The sequence below is a fragment of the Aquarana catesbeiana genome, linkage group LG08 (assembly GCF_042186555.1).
Source record: "Aquarana catesbeiana isolate 2022-GZ linkage group LG08, ASM4218655v1, whole genome shotgun sequence".
Classification (NCBI taxonomy): Eukaryota; Metazoa; Chordata; class Amphibia; order Anura; family Ranidae; genus Aquarana; species Aquarana catesbeiana.
In genome coordinates, this window is record NC_133331.1 from 146,167,615 (window position 1) to 146,187,738 (window position 20,124).

Consider the following 20,124-nt stretch of genomic DNA (forward strand, 5'->3'; position numbering starts at 1 on the left):
GGCTGGCTGCCGGTTCAGGCATCTAGGTGGATTAGAGTTGCCACCTCATCCCTTTAAAACTGAACATATATTAATTACACAGGTTCTGTGGCTGATTAGGGTGGTAATTAAACTCACTCTGTGCCTTATTTGCATTATATTAGCCTCAGAACCCGTGTAATTCATATGTGTTTGGGTTTAAAGGGATGAGGTGGCAACCCTAGGGTGGATCCCAACTGTAGTTGGGATCTTTCCTGAGCCTGGACTGGCTAAATGATGTCAGCTGACAGCCCACTGTTGGCTGAAACCGGTTCACAGGAGTACAGAACAAACTGCACTCCTGTGATCCATATATATGGGAAATATAGCAAAAATAGCTTTGGCTATACTTCTCCTTTAATTCAGCAAGCTGAAGTTAGAAGCTGATTGGCTACCATGCACAGCTGCACCAGATTCTGAGTGCTCCAGTTTTAGTAAACCCCCCCACCCCCCCCGCGGGCGCTGACACTCTGCAGCGCTAATCACAGGCAGTGAAACATTTCCCAATCCGCGGCTGCACAGATCAGGAAATGTCTCACTACCTATGATTAGCGCTGCAGAGTGTCGGCTTCCTGGCGGCCGCGGGTACGTGGAGTTGTGAACACGCCTGAGCTCATCCTTAGGCTTGATTCACACCTATGCATTTTTAGTGCTTTTTGCATTTTGCAGATTTGCACTACAGCTCATTTAACATGGTTTCCTATGGAACACGTTCTGTAGAGCAAAATGCGAAAAGCATTAAAAATGTATAGGTGTGAATCAAGCCTTATGCCCTGTACACACGTTGGATTTTCCAATGGAAAATGTGTGATAGGACCTTGTTGTCGGAAATTCCGACCGTGTGTAGGCTCCATCACACATTTTCCATAGGAATTTCCAACACACAAAGTTTGAGAGCCTGCTATAAAATTTTCCGACAACAAAATCCGTTGTCGAAAATCCAACGCACAAAGTGCCACGCATGCTCAGAATAAATTAAGAGACAAAGGTTATTGGCTACTGCCCTGTTTATAGTCCCGACGTACGTGTTTTTTACGTCACCGCGTTCAGAACGATCGGATTTTCCGACAACTTTGTGTGACCGTGTGTATGCGAGACAAGTTTGAGCCAACATCCATCAGAAAAAAATCCATGGATTTTGTTGTCGGAAAGTCCGTTTAATGTCCGATCGTGTGTACAGGGCATTAGTGTTTATGTATCTCACCCCTTTAGCTGTGGACAGATTGTGGTGTTTATATTCCGCTGGAAATCTAGCAGCACTGATATACCATGCAGGATTTTAACATTAAACACTGGGAGTGTTTTTCAGAAATACCAATGATCAATATGAATAAATACAGAATCCTTGCTGAAAGTATAACAAGCAACTATCCTACAAAAACAAGGAACATTGTAATGTGTGTATCAGGATGACATTATAGCATATAGTAATGACATTTTTATAAGAATGCTTAAGCCAAAGGCAAATCACAGCTCTTTGTACTATAAAAGGCCTATCACTGAGCCCCGTGTCACTTTATTCATTGCAATTTCTTAGAACAATATAGTTTTCAGTCTGTTCATCTTTGCATTGTCCCCCCACATGACCTGCATGCTAACTCACCTGGGGGTAATAGATCATTCCATTAGAACTGCAAACTCGCTTACTGCCAGACACATTTTTCTGGGTGGGTTCTCCTGATTTGCTGCAGAATTGATTATTTTCATGCCAACGAAGAAGAGCCTGTCCCTGTATTGGAGAGCAGCATAAGGTAAACGGTAGACCATTTTAAATTTAAACCACACCTATCAATTGAAACATTCCTTAAATTGGAACTTTAATGCCAAAAATAAAAAATTGACAGGACTTTGAATACAGAAGAGACATTCCATGTCCCCTCTACATTAAAGTGGCTTACCTGCCTGTCCACCACTGTAGACTGAGCTGTGCACGCGCAGCTCAGTGTAGAAGTTCAGCAATGACGAGCTGACTGCACTCCTGCGCATGTGTGAGAGTGATGTCACCTCTCCCACACATGCGTCAGATCGTAATGTGCATGGTGAGTATACACCACTCTTAAAATGCCCCTGCCCACTGAAATGAATGTGGTGCTTTGCGGGTGCTATTAATCCCTTCGGCTGCTAGCAGGGGTTACAAGAGCCCCACTAGCAGCCGAAAAGCACAGTTAAAATGGCGGTAAAAATTGTAAAAATGGCGGTAAAGCGCCGAGGCTCTCACCGCCCCAGTGTGAATGTGCCCTTAACAAAAGAAAAAAAGAAAATAAATAAACATCCTTTGACTGCAGAAAGTGTTTCCAGCCTGTGGCAATGCTTGTTAGATTACAACTGATGATCCCTGTCAAAGCCTATCATGGACATTTGGGTTCAGCAAAGCGGACTGCTCTCCAACATGTCTGGGCAAGAGGTGAGTTAGACCTGCTCCTCACATGGTATAAAGCTATTAAAGAAAATATCTGCTTCTGGCTGTATTGCGCGTCTGTTACAGCAAGTCTGTAGACCTCAAGGAAGAAAGTCACGGTGAAGATACTGGTATAACTCCCCCCGGAGGCACCTTCACCGTCCCCTTCGTTAGAACTTGTAAAATATCCATCATATAGAAAGGAACATCTCCAGGACGTGCCTGATACTCAATATGATTCAGTGTGACCTGATAGTCTTATTTAACAGGGCAATGTGGAAGTCTATTTACATACCTGCAAACAGGGAATGCAGAGGACCCTTGTGTAGAGCGGCTTGAGTCTTTTGAGGGCCGGGCACTTGTCTGGGTGCCACCTAACAAGGAGTTTAATGAGGACCTGTGCTGCTTCAGCCTTGTTTAATAAAAACCCTTCCACCTCCAGTTTGTGAGTAGCGGCAAAAAAAAAAAAAAAAAAAAAAATGCTTTCTGAATCCCAACACTGGCCATACACCAAGAGGCCTTTCAAACGGGCAGACCTACCAGGTCTTCCTGTCCATTTTTTTAAGCAGACCCGATCAGACCACCCATTGACCTCTATGGAGCGGCAGAAATCAACAGACATGTGTCCATTGACACCCGCCAACATCCAATCTGAACCTTTCCGCTAAAAACAGACAGATGGGGGATCCATTCCCCATCCGTCTGGTGGATTGGATCAAATGGCAGTCGGGTGTAAACGGGCAGGCTGTTACATCTGACTGCCCATAGAGGAGAATGGGCTATATCTATGTTCATTCTGCATAAGCGTAGCATACATGGACCTATCATCCGCCTGCTCAGCGGGAATCAGCGGGATTCCCCGCTGAGCAGATGGACTCCTGGCGGAGTCTGCCCCATGTGAAAGGAGCTTAAGGACTCTTTTAGAGGGGTGGCTGGGAGGAGGGAAAACAAGCGAATGAGCCACAGTTTTGCCGCCCACCCAAATGCTAACATTACAGTCTGATAGGGCTGTACACATGCCAGGGCTGCGATGCTTTGTGGCATTTTTAATTCAGGTTGCAGAGTTTGACAGGTGGCATTGCAGGCAGCAGGCACTGAATTCAATGGGAGAGCGTCGGAAACACATGGCTTGCTGTTGCTCTGTAATCTTTTTACTACATACCCCCCTTGAGATGGGAAAAAACAGGCATTCAGAAGGTAGCAGGATTGCTGCTAAAATGCCCTCTAAGGCCGTGTACACACGAGCGGACTTTTCGGCAACAAAAGTCCGACGGCCCTTCCGGCGGACTTTCGTCAGACTTTTGACGGACTTCCGATGGACTTTTGAACGGACGGACTTTCCTACACACGATCACACCAAAGTCCTAAGGATTCGTACAAGATGATGTACGACCGGACTAAAATAAGGAAGTTGATAGCCAGTAGCTGCCCTAGCGTTGGTTTTCGTCCGTCGGACTAGCATACAGACGAGCGGATTTTTCGACCGGACTCGAGTCCGTCGGAAAGATTTGAAGCATGTTTCAAATCTAAAGTCCGTCAGATTTTCGACTGGAAAAGCCCGATGAAGCCCACACATGATTGGATTGTCTGCCAGACTTGGTTCGTCGGACCAGTCTGGTCGAAAAGTCCGCTCGTGTGTACGCTGCATAAGTAGCGATCTACTGCAGATTGCTTTTTAGAGGGCAGTAAGCACATCACTCTTGCTGACTGTATATGATTGCTTTAACCACTAGATTTGGAACAGCAGCTGCAAGTACTAGATTATTAATTTTCACTTTTGTATATATTTTCGCACTATTGGCGTGAGTGTATTTATATTTTACAATGGCAAGCACTGCTGCCTGTCTGAAAGAGACCTAATAGATTTTTTAACAAATGTTCATTTAAATATTCCTATGAAAACTCTCAGTACATTTAATGACTTGACAAACGTCATCCAAAAGTACTTCTCTGTTAAGGCCCGTACACATGATCAGAAAATCGGAAGTAAACAACGTCAGATTTTCGTTTAATTAGTAGAGTTATCGGCTGAAAAAAAATTGCAAGAGCAAGACTACGCATGCTCAGAAACGAAAGAACACATAAAAAAAAAAAAAAATTCATCCCTTCTGACAATGAATTCTGTCGTATGAGAATTTTCATATGGTGAGTAACCTCTTCACTTTCGATATTCGATTAGCAGCATAAAAAAATCGGATGAAAATTTGTCCGATAATCTGGTCGTGTGTATGGGCCTTTAGAAATTTTGTTTTCTCTAGAAAAATTTTGCATCTTGCTCCTTCGAATTTTCTTATCACTGTGGTCAAAACTGAACATTCACACTTGTGTGAATCTTCTTTGTTTCACAGTTTAGCAATGATCTGCCCTCTTATTGAAGTCCCCATGGCAAGACTGTACTTCAGAACAGGTTCAGATGGGGTCATTTTGTGAAGCTTAGGATCTGAAGATTGAACATGCGTTTGTCAGCACAGCTGTTATTCAATGGAGACACTTTTCAGCCTCTCTCAGCTACAGAACATAAAGGAGAATCTCAAGTATACTACTTATTGTCTGGTAACTGCAAACACTCTATTGCTACATATTTTCTGTGTCAGATAAAAAAGCTAATGGGGTTCAAGATAAACATTTTCAGCCAGCACTGGGTCTCAAACTGGTGGCCCTCCAGCTGTTGCAAAACTACAAGTCCCATGAGGCATTGCAAGGCTGATAGTTACAAGCATGACTCCCACAGGCAGAGGCATGATGGGACTTGGAGTTTTGCAACAGCTGGAGGGCCGCCAGTTTGAGACCCCTGAAAGGGTTGCAAAGGACCCTTTTACCAGTTTGTCTGATATTGATATCTGGCCATGGGAACTAGATTGGTGAAGTAGATCAGTTTCAGATTCCCTGGATTGCTGGCATAACAAATCTGAGAGAATTCACCAATCACTCTTCAAGTGCTTTATAAACAAACTGCCATTTATCTGATTGGCCTATAAATGGCACCCATAAATGCAAATGAATGATTGTATATTGAAATAAGAAGGATGCATGCCTTTAAAGTGGTAGTAAACCGCGAAAAAGAAAGGAAAAAAAATCCTCTCCCTGCAAGTTAAAGCAGACTGCCACCCAAAAGTGGAACTTCCGCTTTAAGTAGTCCTAACCCCCTGACATTCGGCATTTCATTTTTTTTGGGGGGGGGTGGGGGGGTGGGTACCTAGTTTTGACAGATACCCAGCTCCCACTTCTTCCCGCGCCGTCTAGGCGACTCCTCCTCTCCCCCCTCCCTCCCTGCAATCCTCTGGGACACGTCACAGGTCCCATAAGATTGCTCAGCCATTCAGGACAGAGCAGCGTGACTCGCGCATGCGCAGTGCGCACCCGGCTGTGAAGCCGCAAGCTATCACAGCCGGGTGCCCAGACTAGGGATGCTGGCGCTGCGGAGAGGTGGGGGAGAGAACGGAGGCTTCGGGCAGCCGCATCGCTGTACCGTGGGACAGGTGAGTGTGTGTTTAATAAAAATCAGCTGCTACACTTTTTTGTAGCTGCTGACTTTTAATAAACTGAAAAACTAGTGGAATTTCGCTTTAAGTGCATCACATACTAGCACATTATGAAAGACTTACCTTAGAAAGAAGCCCTCCAATGGTGCAATGTCGCCGCTGACATGGCTTCCATCTTCACCCGGTCTTCCTTCCCGGTGCATAGACTTCGGCAGTTTGACTGGCCGAGCCGCAATGATGTCACTCCCACACATGTGCGTGGGAGTCATGGTCGCGGCACGGCTCTCTCAATTGATGTCACTGGCTGCTACTATAGTAAATATCTTCTAAACCCCCTTAGCTCCAGAAGATTTCACCCCTTCATGACCAGGCCATTTTTTGTTATTTATCATTGCGTTACTTTAACTGGTAATTACACGGTCATGCTATGCTGTACCCAAACAAAAATGTATATTTTCTTTTCACACAAATAGAGCTTTCTTTTGGTGGTACTTTCTGCTAAAAACATATACAATAAAAAAATTTAAAAATTTCTACATACATTTTGGCCAAAATGTATTCTGTTACATATCTTTGGTAAAAAAAAAAAATCCCAGTAAGTATATTGGTTTGGTATTGATTGGTTTGTGTGAAAGTTATAGCATCTACAAACTATCGTGCATATAGTTTTTTTTTTTATATACTACTAATGGCGGTGATCAGTGACTTATAATGGGACTGTGAGAGTGTGGCAGACAATCTGACACTAACATCACCAGTGACACTACTAATACAGTGATAATTCTATACACTATCAGTGTAGTAATCACACTGGCTGGGAAGGGGTTAAATGTGTGCCTAACAAGTGTTAATTTGTGCAAAGTGTGTCGCTCTTTACTAAAGAACTCCTTGTTTCTTCTCCCTGTTTTGCAGGGAGAAGAAGCAGAAAGATTGTTTCCTCTGTACGGAGCCCTGCGTTGATTAAATACACAGGGCTCTGGGCTGTGATTGGACACAGCTGATCAGCAGGTCCCGGCCATGAATCATTGGCTGGAACCTGTTGACAAACTCCTGCTGTGTACAATCACAGCGAGTGTAAGCAGGGGAAGGGGGGGTGCGCACCCTAAACCCTGAAACAGGCGGCCAGTATGTCACTGTGCCTGTACGGTCCGCCCATCGGCAGTACATTGTGGGCAGGTGGTCTGGAAGCAGTTAAAGTGTAACTAAACCCAAAAAATAAAGATGTAATGTATTGTAGCTTTTTTTTTTCCCAAAAAAATTGTAGCTTACCAATCATTGGATGTGAGGGCTGCATTCGTTTTCATTTTTTCAAGCTTCATTCCCTTATTTTCACCTGGTAATCAGCCAGTAGCACATGTTGTGTTAAAGCAGTATTAAATCCAAAAGCAAACATTTATTATATTGCAGCTTAACAATTCTTAGATGTGGTGGCTGCATCAGTTTTCTTTTTTAGGCTTTCTTTCCTTTATTTTTATCTGGTGATCTGGCCAGTAAGTTTGTTGGTTTTCAACAGAACCTTTCCTGTAAATGTATCAGTTTGAGGGATGTGACAAACCATTTATCACTGAAGGGGTGCTTACAATGACTTTATCTTATTCATCTAAAACCTGTATCCCAAAAGGAAAGAAAAACTGTTGCTGTATCTGCTTGTGTAACTCCATCAGTGTCCTGATTACAATATAGCAATATAGTGTCACAAATCAGTGCCCACCATTACCCAACAATGCCAGCAATCAGTGCCCACCACTGCCCACAACTGCCACCAATTAGTGCCCATTAGCAATGCCAGTCAGTGCTGGCAATCAGTGCCGCCTATCAGTGGTGCCCATCACTTCTGTCAATCAATGCCCATCAGTAATGCCCATCAGTGCCACCCATCAGTGCCCATCAGTAATGCCCATCAGTGCCACCCATCAATGCCAATCAGTGCCTACCAGTGCCGCCTACCAGTGCCCATCAGTGCCACATATCAGTGGCACCTATTAGTGCCCATAAGTGCAGCATATTAGTGCCTCCTCATCAGTGCCACAAGTGCCACCTCATCTATGCCCACCAGTTCAGCCTATCAGTGCTGCCTCATCAGGGCACATCAGTGAAGGCGAAAAATTTCTTAGTTACAAAATTTACTGACAGAAAAAAGGTAAAAAAACATTTTTTTTTTCAAAATTTTTGGTCTTTTTTTTTTTTTTTTGTAAAAAAATAAATAACCCAGCAATGATTAAATACCACCAAAAGAAAGCTCTATTTGTGTGAAGAAAATGATAAAAAATTTGTTTAGGTACAGTGTTGCATGACCACGCAATTGTCATTCAAAGTGCAACAGCGCTGAAAGCTGAAAAAATGGCCTTGGCAGGAAGGGGGTGTAAGTGCCAATGGGCAAGTGGTTAAGGAAACACTCTAATGCCCCGTACACACGATCGGATTTTCCGATGGAAAATGTCCGATCGGAGCGTGTTGTCGGAAATTCCGACCATGTGTGGGCTCCATCGGACATTTTCCATCGGATTTTCCAACACACAAAGTTGGAGAGCAGGAGATAAAATTTTCCGACAACAAAATCCGTTGTCGGAAATTCCGATCGTGTGTACACAAATCCGACGGACAAAGTGCCACGCATGCTCAGAATAAATAAAGAGATGAAAGCTATTGGCTACTGCCCCGTTTATGGTCCCGACGTACGTGTTTTACGTCACCGCGTTCAGAACGATCGGATTTTCCGACAACTTTGTGTGACCGTGTGTATGCAAGACAAGTTTGAGCCAACATCCGTCGGAAAAAATCCTAGGATTTTGTTGTCGGAATGTCCGAACAATGTCCGACCGTGTGTACGGGGCATAAGACACTTGAGAACAACAGTTGTCCATTTATGTTGGTAGTTGACAGTAAATACAGGTAAGACACTCAATTCACAAAACTTTATACAGGGATAAGGATTATTTAAAAAAAAAAAAGTTTTTAGTGAGTCCAATGAAATTTAAAAATTACAGTAAAATGGCCGAAAAAGAGATTTGTATCCCTGAGTGTTCGTTTTGTGAACTGAGCCTATAATATTGAAGAACTTCCTTTTCCAATTGTCTGAATGTGGCCTGAATAATCCAGTGGATGTGCATTTGAATGTAGAACAAAACCATTGGTCAGATTATCATGCACTGACCTCATCTGTGCACACTCATTGGTCAGTTTGTGCCCATGTATGTGATACAGAACTGGGAAGCAAATTTCTTTTCTATAGGTTACCCGCATTACCGGAAGAAAGCCATTCCAGGTTGGATAAATGGATGAATGGATTCTTTATACCCAGGGATATCCTAGGAATACAATACTTGTGCAATCCAGCTAAATATTGGATATGAAAATGAACAAAATAATAAAAGGTGTTCAGAAAAAAGCAAAATATGAACATGAATGAAATACCCGAGACAACAAGGATCCATCTCTTCCATCAATTTTCACAATAGCTTTACGGAAATCTGTAAACTTTCCTGATAATTCTTTCTCCAAATTGGATTGTTCCAGGTTCCCTAGGAAAAATGAACATATACCAATTATAAGGCAGAGGACAATATGCACATCGATGTAACACAGGGTCATCAGGATAAGCAAATCTTACTGGCCTAAAACAAAATAGTGTCAAATCACTAAATCGCAAAAAATAAATAGTATTAGACTGGGTCACTGCTGCTCTTAAATGGTCACAGGGGTCTCAAACTGGCAGCCCTACAGCTGTTGTGAAACTACAAGTCCCATGAGGCATTGCACGGCTGACAGTTACAAGCATGACTCCCACAGGCAGAGGCATGATGGGACTTGTAGTTTCTCAACAGCTGGAGGGCCACCAGTTTGAGACCCCGTGGACTCGTACACCTTATAATATGGGGGAAGAATGGAGCAGCGGCGCTTGCTCTGTGCGCTGGCAGATCATTCTAGGTACCAGGATAAGCAATAGATTCGTGAGTGGATACATTTTTTATTCTTTTATGGGTTTTAATAAATAGAGTTACTCTATGATGTTTTCCATGGTCTTTCTTCCCTAGGTTCCTGTGGATGTATGGATTCATAGTTCCTGGAAGGTGATACAGCACATAAAGTGGTCTAAAGCCTGTATGACCTACCTCAGTGTACACTCAGGGGGGTCAATATTGGTGGGTGAGTGCATACCCTGGTGGGGGCACAGACGGTGGATTAATGTGGAACAGTTTTGGATGCACACAGATCTTTTGTTTAAAAGCATCTTCACAAGAATTGAATAGCTGCTTAGTCACTTTGGAGTTTGCACTGACATTATGCACTTTATTGTTTTCGTATGCATTTTGTTACTGATTGCACTTTATTGACACATTTGGATATATAGTAATTATTGATTGTGTGGATTTACACTCACCGGCCACCTTATTAGGTACACCTGTTCAATTGCTTGGTAACACAAATTGCTAATCAACCAATCACATGGCAGCAACTCAATACATTTAGGCATCTAGGACGTGGTGAAGAGGACTTGCTGAAGTTCAAACCAAGCATCAGAATGTGGAAGAAAGGGCATTTTAGTGACTTTGAACGTTGCATGGTTGTTGGTGCCAGACGGGCTGATCTGAGTATTTTAAAAACTGCTGATCTACTGGGATTTTCACGCACAACCATCTCTAGGGTTTACTGAGAATGTCAGAAAAAGAGAAAATATCCAATGAGCAGAAGTTTTGTGGATGAAAATGCCTTGTTAATATTTATTTATTTATTTATCAAAGGTCAGAGGAAAATGGGCAGACTGGTTGAAGATAATAAAACGGCAACAGTAACTGAAATAACCACTCGTTACAACCAAGGTATGCACAATACCATCTCTGAACGCACAACACATCAAACCTTGAAGCAGATGGGCTACAGCAGCAGAAGACCACATCTGGTGCCACTCCTGTCAGCTAAGAACAGGAAACTGAGGCTACAATTTGCACAGGCTCACCAAAATTGGACAATAGAAGATTTTAAAAAACTTTGTTCTGACGAGTCTCTATTTCAGCTGCAACATTCAGATGGTGGGGTTAGAATTTGGCCTAAACAACATGAAAGCATGGATCCATCCTGCCTTGTATCAACGGTTCAGGCTGGTGGTACAATGGTGTGGGGGATATATTCTAGGCACACTTTGGGCCCCTTAGTACCAATGGAGCATCGTTTAAATGCCACGGCCTACCTGAGTATTGTTGCTGACCATGTCCATCCCTTTATGACTACAATGTACCCGTCTTCTGATAGCTACTTCCAGCAGGATAATGCACCATGTCATAAAGCTCAAATCATCTCACCACTGGTTTCTGGAACATAACAATGAGATCACTGTACTCCAATGGCCTCCACAGTCACCAGATCTCAATCCAATAGAGCGAATTTGGGATGTGGTGGAACAGAAGATTCTCATCGTGGATGTGCAGCCGACAAATCTGCAGCAACTGCGTGATACTATAATATCCAATATGGACCAAAATATCTGGGGAATGTTTTCAACACCTTGTTGAATCTTTGCCATGAAGAATGTAGCCAGTTCTGAAGGCAAAAGGGGGTCCAACCCGGTACTAGCAAGGTGTACCTAATAAAGTGGCTGTGAGTGTATATATTAATAGTATGTATTGGGTAGGGTAAGCGCAACCCTTGTTTACAACAAATGGCAAATCTTACTAGTTAGGTTCTGCACTCTCTCTTTAAATGAGTCTTACGACTTCATCTCTGTTGGAGTGACACTGCCGTCATAGTGTGATTATATGCTATGAATTCTGATGCCAAACAGCTAAGCTTTTGATATATAATTTTGTATATTTTTGCACGGTGCACTTTAAAGCTGAGCAATGCTGCCTTGTAGTGGGGCTATTCCTGCACTGCAAGGGTTAAATGCTTGTTCAGGTCTAGGAGCCCACAAAAGGACGCTCCCTTTGCTCCCTCCATGCTGAATGATCACTCCCTGAAGCCTCTTCTCCCATACGTTCTTAAGCATAGCTCCCAACTGTCCCTGATTTCAAGGGACTGTCCCTGATTTGGAGCAATGTCCCTCTGCCCCTCTTTCCCCCTCATTTATCCCTCATTTTGGTCTGATCTATATAGCTGTATATAAAATGCACTTTTTATCTTTCAAAAAGTGTTTCCCAGTGCTAAACCTTTCATCCAAATTCTAAATTGCTGCATTTGTACATTTTAAAAGGCAATATAATGGAATAGTAGTTGTAAAAAAAGCACTTGTGGATTTAATTAACCTTTTTTTGGGTTAATTCTCATTTAAGGGGGTGTGTCAGGGGGCGTGTCCTATGCCTACATACATTTGCTGGTAGGTGTCCCTCATTCCCATCTCAAAATGTTGGGAGGTATGTTCTTGAGGTTGCAGGTCCTCCAACGTCATCAAGTCCAATGCAGAGCCCATAGTTCCGCAATGGATGTGAAGACAGCACGGGACAGTCTACTGCCATAATGTAGTAGAGGAAAGTCTAATTGCTTTTTGCACCCCCCTTTCCCCTGAGATCTAATGGAGCATTAACTCTTGCAGTGAGGGGACAGCCCCACTGCAGGGAAGCATTTTTTCTTTCCCCGCAGATGGGCTTTAAAAACCTTTCCATGAATAAAAATACTGAGTGGAAGATCCTAACATCAGAAAAAGCATCATCTGATACAGAAAAATTCCATCATTCCCCCGATTTTATTATAACCAATCTCCAGGAAGTAGACAAATTCTGTCCCACTCCCAAGGTTAAATGCTTATTTTGTCTAGGTGTGCATTGATAAGGTTTATCACTTACCCTACGCCTTGGTGCAGGAGGCTCCAGCACTGTTCTCCTCTCCCCCAAGCTCTGGTCTGTGGACAGGCTGTGGGCAGTCTCTCAGCATCGTCACATACAATGCAGGGCTATTAACCCCGCATTGTACGTGGAGGAAGTGTGTTCGTGACTGTGGCCTTGAGGCAGCAGCGATGGACAGGCCGCATGGATTAAGGGAGTCTGCTGGAGCCAGGAATTAGGTAAGTATAATACCTTATCGCTTTAAAGCCTCATACACACTATTAGATTTTCTACAGATTTTTGTCTCCAGATTTACCAAAACCATGTAGCGCAAGGGCCTGTCTGATTGCATACAAATTGACACTCTTAAAGCGGAGTTCCACCCTGAAAAACATTTTTACATTATCACAGTCATTTACTAGTATTAACAAACATTTGGATTAAAAAAAAAAAAAAAAAATTGTACTCACCAGAAATGCCCTGTTATGTGGTGGCTCCTAATCTGCCACTTCTGGGTCCGCGGCGCTCCACATCACTTCCTCCCTCGCCTGTGCTCCTGGGGAATGTGAGTCATCATTTATCAGGGGTCAGTGGGCCGGAGTGTGTCAAAAAAATTGCGCTATTTCCTGACAGGAAATGACACGATTTAAGGCGGATCTATCTAGGTTTCCATAACGACGGAGCGGGACCTTCCGCCCGTTGTTATGGCAACTTGGTAAATAATGGGCGCTACGGCCGCTGGAGCATCACGCATGCGCGAGATGGAGAGGTGCATGCTGGTTACCCAGCATGCACCTCTTCATTGCTAATCCAGGAAGAGGTTGCGATTGGGCTTTACATGCCCACAATCATCATGGCAATGGCCAGAAGAGGATTTTCTAAATCGTAAGTATAAAAAAAAGATATAATTCATATATTCATATACACTTGCAAACAAATCTAATAGTGTGTATTGGGTCGAACCCTGGACTGAAGAAGCATTTAACCTTTGCAGTGTGGTTGGGGCCAACTGCAAGATTAGATTTTGTCACATTTTTGGAGTTCAGTTTTAATGTAACACGGCAATAATGTAGCTGGAATTCTTATAAACATACATTTGTATTGTTTAAGTATCAACTACAAAATAAGCTTATGCTGTAAAAAAAAAAAAAAAATAGTTCTCATAGGCTCAATTCAAACTTATTCGACTTGTCATGTAACTTTAGACACTAAATTAGAATGACAAGTCGGACCCCATGTTTTTCAATGACAACCGTTCAAATATGTGCGACTTAAAGTCTTTAAAAAGGTTCCTCCACTACTTTGGTCTGACTTTAATGCGACTTGAGTGCATTAACCCTCAAAAGTCAAACCTGAATGTTATAGGTGTGACAGTTGTGCATTATCATTGGTCAAAGCCAAAGTTGCATCCAAGTATCACCCCTCCAAAATTGCGTCAAAGTTGCCCTCCAATTCGCATGACCTTGGAGTCGTACACGTGTGAATGGAGCCTTATAGCAGTTGTGAAAAACAGAAAATGCAATGCAGAAGAAACATTGATAGTATAATCTCACTTGGCATTTACAACATATCTGCATTTTCCATCAAAATGTATAGAAGAACGACAAAATCCACTTACCTAGGTCCAGTGCAAATTCCGCAGTGTACGATTCTGAGCATCCAACAAGAACTGACTCCTCTAAGGTCACCTTGTCTGCTCCGTGCTGGCTGAGGGTTTTCATTAACTCTATAAAGCAAAAAGTGCGTATTATAAAATTATTATTAGCACTTGATAATGTCTTGTCCCATAGCGTAATTAAAGGCGCTATTAGTTTTGGATTGAGTGGAGAGCATTTAGAACCCCTGTCAGTTTTTATTGCTGTCTGTGCCACTATTAGGGAGATTTGTCCTGTTTACAGTTATCATTGAAAATAAAATCAGTGAAAATAAAAGAAAATCCCAAATTTTGGGTAGACACAAGAAAACTAATGGAGAGGAAATCTTCCAATGGGGATACTAATTCTGGTAATCCAGGTGACACCCCAGGATTCCCTCACTTCCTGTCTTGGCTACGGGACAGAAAATGATAGGAAATTTCCCCAAGGGGACACAGACGGCAAAAAAAACTGACAGGGGTTATAACCCCTCCTTTATTCTATCCAAAATTTTTTTTAAAAAAGTTTGCCTTTAGCTACACTTTTACTTACTATAGCCACAAAATAAGTCAGAGATGAAAGGTCACATGATCACTGGTCTGAGCTTGGAGCAGGTTACTAATTCACAATCATTAAATGTCAAAGCCTGCAGTTCCTGCTGTAATAAAGGTTTGACTTGCGGGAGGGGAGCATAGGATACCCCAAATAAAGGAACTCTGAGTAAATAGAAGACACTTTTTTCTGCCAGCTTGTCTGTGTCATAAAGCCAAGAAGGTAGATGACATTAAGTTCCCACAATGATCTCTTCTGACTGAGTAATCAGCTAGGGCCTCCTTGTAGAGCTGAGCACTCCCCACAGTCACTAAGCCTCCAAAATCTGGTCAATTTACAGGACACTCTTCAGTGAGGGTGTAACAAGCTCACAATACCAAAGGACAGCTGGACACCCTCCTACAACTTCCACCGGGTACTCTTCAACGAGCTCTACAAACCAAAATTTAAATCCAGGCTTTTGAATAGGCCCCCCCAGCAATCCTACAGATGGAATCTTGACGACCCTCCAGCAACTTTTCAGCAGAATGCCCCTAGGGGCAGGGGCCCCTCTGGCCAGGGTCTCCTCCTGCAGGATGGAACCCGGGACCAACTCAACTCCTGCTTCAAGCTTCAGAATTTCTACTATTTATGAGCTCTCTAGCCACCTTCTGGGCACCCCTCCCTGGGGACTGGCTGGGTCCCCATGAATATTTAGACTGCCCTTCTGCCTTTCCTCCCACTGTGATTCCAGAACATTTTAGAATGGGGTGGGAAGTAATCAGACCAGCAGCCTGTGAAATGCTTAGAAGACTAAAGTAATCAACCACTGCTCCACTGGCTACAGAGGAGCAAAACTAAATTTGACTGCTATCTTAATGCCCAACTAGGAGGGTGCTACACTACTGTGCCAGTTCATGCTATCAGCTGACTAACATTGAGAATCAGAAAAGTATGTATATATATATATATATATATATATATATATATATATATATAGTAACTCCTGTCAATGAAGTTCTCTTATTTGCTCCCTTTTCATCTGTTTAATATACCACTAGAAGTTTTTCTATAGATTTACTTGATAAGTGCCAATGCTCAGATCCTGTGTTATCTGAAGGAGAGTAATTAGCCCTGTCAGTCCTTATTTTGGGACTACAGAATGATTAGCCTTTATGTTGTGGAGATGGGAAAGTAGGCGGGTTTAGTAGTTTGGCAAGAGAAAACTGGGCAGGGCTGGAGCTTTAAGCTTGTACCTCACTGTACCTCATTATTTCACAGCAAATCGGAACCAATAAAAGAACATTCCTATGAAAATTCTCGTACGATACAGGCTTTTTTTTTTGTTGTTTATTGTTTCTGATCATGCGCAGTCTTTATTTTCTGAATTTTCTTGTACGAAATTGCACAAAAACGGTATACATTAAACAAAAATCATTTGTTCTGTTCCTGTACAATAAAAATTTTGGAGTTTGTCTCCTGGGTAATTTTCGTATGAGAAATCGGAATCGGCTGTCCAAAGTTGTGTACACACTATACGAAAATCGTACGAAAAATTCTTTGGACGAAAATGTTCGCCCGATTTTCTTATAGTGTGTACGAGCCTTTAGAAGCCGAGTGCATTTCTGGTAGATCAACAGGTCATTTTTTGTACTCACAGGGTCTTTAAAGGGATAACACATGGGGGAATGTGCACGTATTGAAAAGATATACTGTGTATGTTTTTTGGGGTTTTTTGTCTTGACATACACTCTAGGCCTTATGCACTCTGGGCATCCAGCACCATTGCCCACTTTATAACAGGCTGAAATAAACTGTGGCTGAATGCTGTACTGAGTGGCCCTAAGGCTTGACTCACACCTATGCATTTTTAGTGCTTTTTGCATTTTACTACAGAACGTGTTCCATAGGAAACCATGTTAAATGGACTGTAGTTCAAATCTGCAAAATGTAAAAAGCATGAAAAATGCATTGGTGTGAATCAGGCCTAAGAGTTCAGGAACATATGCCTGGAATGCTGAACACCTGTGTAGCACCCTGATGTTTAGGCAGGGTTGCTATTAAATTTATTTGCCAAGTGATAGTTGCCTTGGCCAATTGATAGGAGGTCAATTGATTTCACGCCAATTCTGGAGTTGCTGCACTTCTCTCTTCTGTCACTGGATGGCCGGGTATCTGGTGACATTAGATAAGACAAGGGCATTGCAAGGACAAATTAGGAATGAATGGGGTGTCTCAGCCAATGGGCAGGGATTTTCTTGGGTCCCTTGGCCTGCTGGGAGAGCCTATTTATTTGGGTGGAGTCAGGTGATTGGGGTTCTGTAGCATGATGATTGACAGTCACGCTCTATGCTGGCCAAGAACTCAGTGATCATTGGCCATGTGATTGCTCAGTTCACGGTTTTAGAGCTGACATGGGACATCTGCAACATCACACCGATGGTGCATCATACAGGTGAGTATGAACATTTGTTATTTCCACACCCAAACTTCTCCTTTTAATTTTTTTAATTGTGCCTGCAGCAAGTCAGAACTCATGTCATTCCCTGACTGGAGGACACCCAGCATTATGGCCTTTCCTCCCCAGCCAAACTGTCTTTGGCCTGCCCCTTCCAACCACTGGATATCACTTCTTTCAATCACAGACACATCACATGTAAGTGGTATATAGGGCAGTCTGCATGCAAATGCAGCCTGCCTAGGAAAACCCACTCCTCCAGACTGACATCAACTCATCAAGGCATTTTGATATTTGCATAACCCCTCCTAAAAGTCAGCCTACTGCTTGTATCAGGGCTGAGGGCTCTTGGGAGTAGTGCTGAGGCAGGGCACTGTGATGTTTTTAGGATGTTATTTACAGCACCCTGCCTACACCTCCCACTAGGTGCAATCTGACTGCATTGCATAGAGAAGCACAGAGACCCAGTAATAACATCACTGGGTCCTAAATTAGATAAGTAATGTAAGACCAAAGGTTATATTTAAAGCGCAACTTCAGTCATTTTTTCATCTTTCCATCTATTAAATCTTCTGCCCTTGTTGTTTTAACTTTGAATAGTAAAACATTTTTTTTTTCTGCCAGTAAATACTTTTTACAGCCCACTTCCTGTTTCTTGCCTGGTCATTAGCCTAGGCTTATGGCATCATGCACAGCTCTCTCTCTCACTCTTATGCCCTGTACACACGGTCGGACATTCCGACAACAAAATCCATGGATTTTTTCCGACGGATGTTGGCTCAAACTTGTCTTGCATACACACCGTCACACAAAGTTGTCGGAAAATCCGATCGTTCTGAACGCGGTGATGTACAACACGTACGTCGGGACTATAAATGGGGCAGTAGCCAATAGATTTAGTCTCTTAATTTATTCTGAGCATGCGTGGCACTTTGTGCATCGGATTTGTGTACACACGAATGGATTTTGTTGTCGGAAACTTTTATAGCAAGCTTTTAAACTTTGTGTGCCAGAAAATCCGATGGAAAATGTGTGATGGAGCCCTCACAAGGTCGGAATTTCCGACAACAAGGTCCTATCACACATTTTCCGTTGGAAAATCCGACCGTGTATACAGGGCATTAGAGTTTGCCAGGAAGGGAAGGGGGATGAGTCATAAGAGGGCCAATGAATGCAGCAGGGCTGCAGAGCTGGAGGCGTGGCTCTGTGTGTCTGTGTAAATCCAGTAAGTGAACAGGCAGCAGCTTCAGCTGCAAACTGTTGAAACGGCAGCCAGACTTAGTGGAGGGAGAATTCTGCAGCATATTTGGCAAGCACAGAATCACAGTATATATAAAATAATATGCAAAGTGGTTGGAGGGAAGCTTCAGAATGGAAAAGATGTTTTTATTACAAATCATGTGAGCAGACTGCAGTTCCTCTTTAACTTAAATTTAATTTAAAATTTCATTCGTATGTTGTTGAGGGGAAGAGAAAAGAACCAAGGAAAGCAAATATATTATTATTACATATTGCAACAATCGGGAAACAAGAAGATCAAATTTACCTGAACAGCTTACAACTGGTGCATAATAAGTACTGTCAGACTTCCGTACAAGGGGTGAAAGATTGTGGAACAGATAAAATGATCCTAATTTTAGTGCCTGGCGACAAATTTCATCATTTTCCTTTAATTCAAACAGGAAGCTGCGGATAAATATGAGCATAATGTTAAGCAATATTTTAGCACAGAACACGGAAAAGCGAGAAGAGGAACTATTATGTTTTATTGTTCGTTTGCACAATGGATGCATCCACAGAGAAGAATAGCTCAGTAAATAGGTTTCTCCTTGGGAAGTGGCATTCTATGTCATGATGAGTAATCTTTATCAACCTTATCAGATTGTGTATGTCACTTTTTCTAGTGCATGAGGGTGGGCTATCCTCCCTCCCAATAACCACCAACAAGAGGTTTACATGTTCTGATTTAAGTGCCTTTATATCAATGTACAAGCTGCAAGGCTAACTTTTCATATGCAGCATGAATGTATAAGGCTGAGTCCACACTTAAAGTGACACTAAAGGTTCGTTTTTTTTTCAAATAACAAACATGTCATACTTAGCTCCACTGTGCAGCTTGCTTTGTACAGAGTGGCCCCGAACCTGCTTCTTCTGTGGTCCCTCGGCAGCTTTCGCGGCTCCTCCCCGCATCAGATAACCCCCTGGGAGAAGCGCTCTCCCGGGGGGGTTACCTTGCGGGCGTGCTCCCGAGTCCAGCATTTGGCATCCATAGAGGCCGAATGCAGGACTCGGCCCCGCCCCCCCCCGGCGCCTGGGTCATTGGATTTGATTGACAGCAGCGGGAGCCAATGGCTGCGCTGCTATCAATCTATTCAATCAAGAGCCAAAAACCCCGGGCAGGGAGACAGCACGTCCCCGTTGGTCAAGTTCGAGGCCTCAGGTAGTAAAATGGGGGGGGGGGGGGGGGCTGGGCCACTGCCAGAAGTTTTTTCACCTTAATGCATAGGATGCATTAAGGTGAAAAAACACGAGGGTTTACAACCCCTTTAATTCAGATGTGGCTTACAGCAGGGGTCAGGTACATCCCTGTTCTCCATTTCAGGGGCGAATCAGGCCCAAATTTTTGCCTGAATTCAGACCTGAGATGCAACCAAAGACGCACAGGACCCTTCTGCTGTGCACTCCGCGCCCGCCCCGGAGATGTATGAACCGGCTCCATAGAGAGCCAGTCACAATCTCCTGTCATGCGAATTGGATGCAGAAAAACCGCATCCAAATCGCATAATAAGTGTGAACCTAACCTAAAAGATAAGTACAGTTTATTCTTATTGAACACATAATTTGAGCT

The 20,124-nt window shown here is 43.0% G+C and overlaps 1 protein-coding gene across 2 annotated transcripts in view; it reads right to left on the reverse strand.

Moving 5' to 3' along the window:
- NUDT13 (nudix hydrolase 13) overlaps window positions 1-20,124 on the reverse strand; it is a 76,035-nt gene that overhangs the window by 18,497 nt on the left and 37,414 nt on the right. For both annotated transcript variants that reach the window (XM_073596545.1, XM_073596546.1), the window contains 4 exons: window positions 18,823-18,962; window positions 14,272-14,379; window positions 9,313-9,419; window positions 1,622-1,747 (listed from right to left, as the gene is read on the reverse strand). In XM_073596545.1, the coding sequence (XP_073452646.1) occupies window positions 1,622-1,747; window positions 9,313-9,419; window positions 14,272-14,379; window positions 18,823-18,962 (481 nt within the window). The remainder of the gene's footprint in view (window positions 1-1,621; window positions 1,748-9,312; window positions 9,420-14,271; window positions 14,380-18,822; window positions 18,963-20,124) is intronic.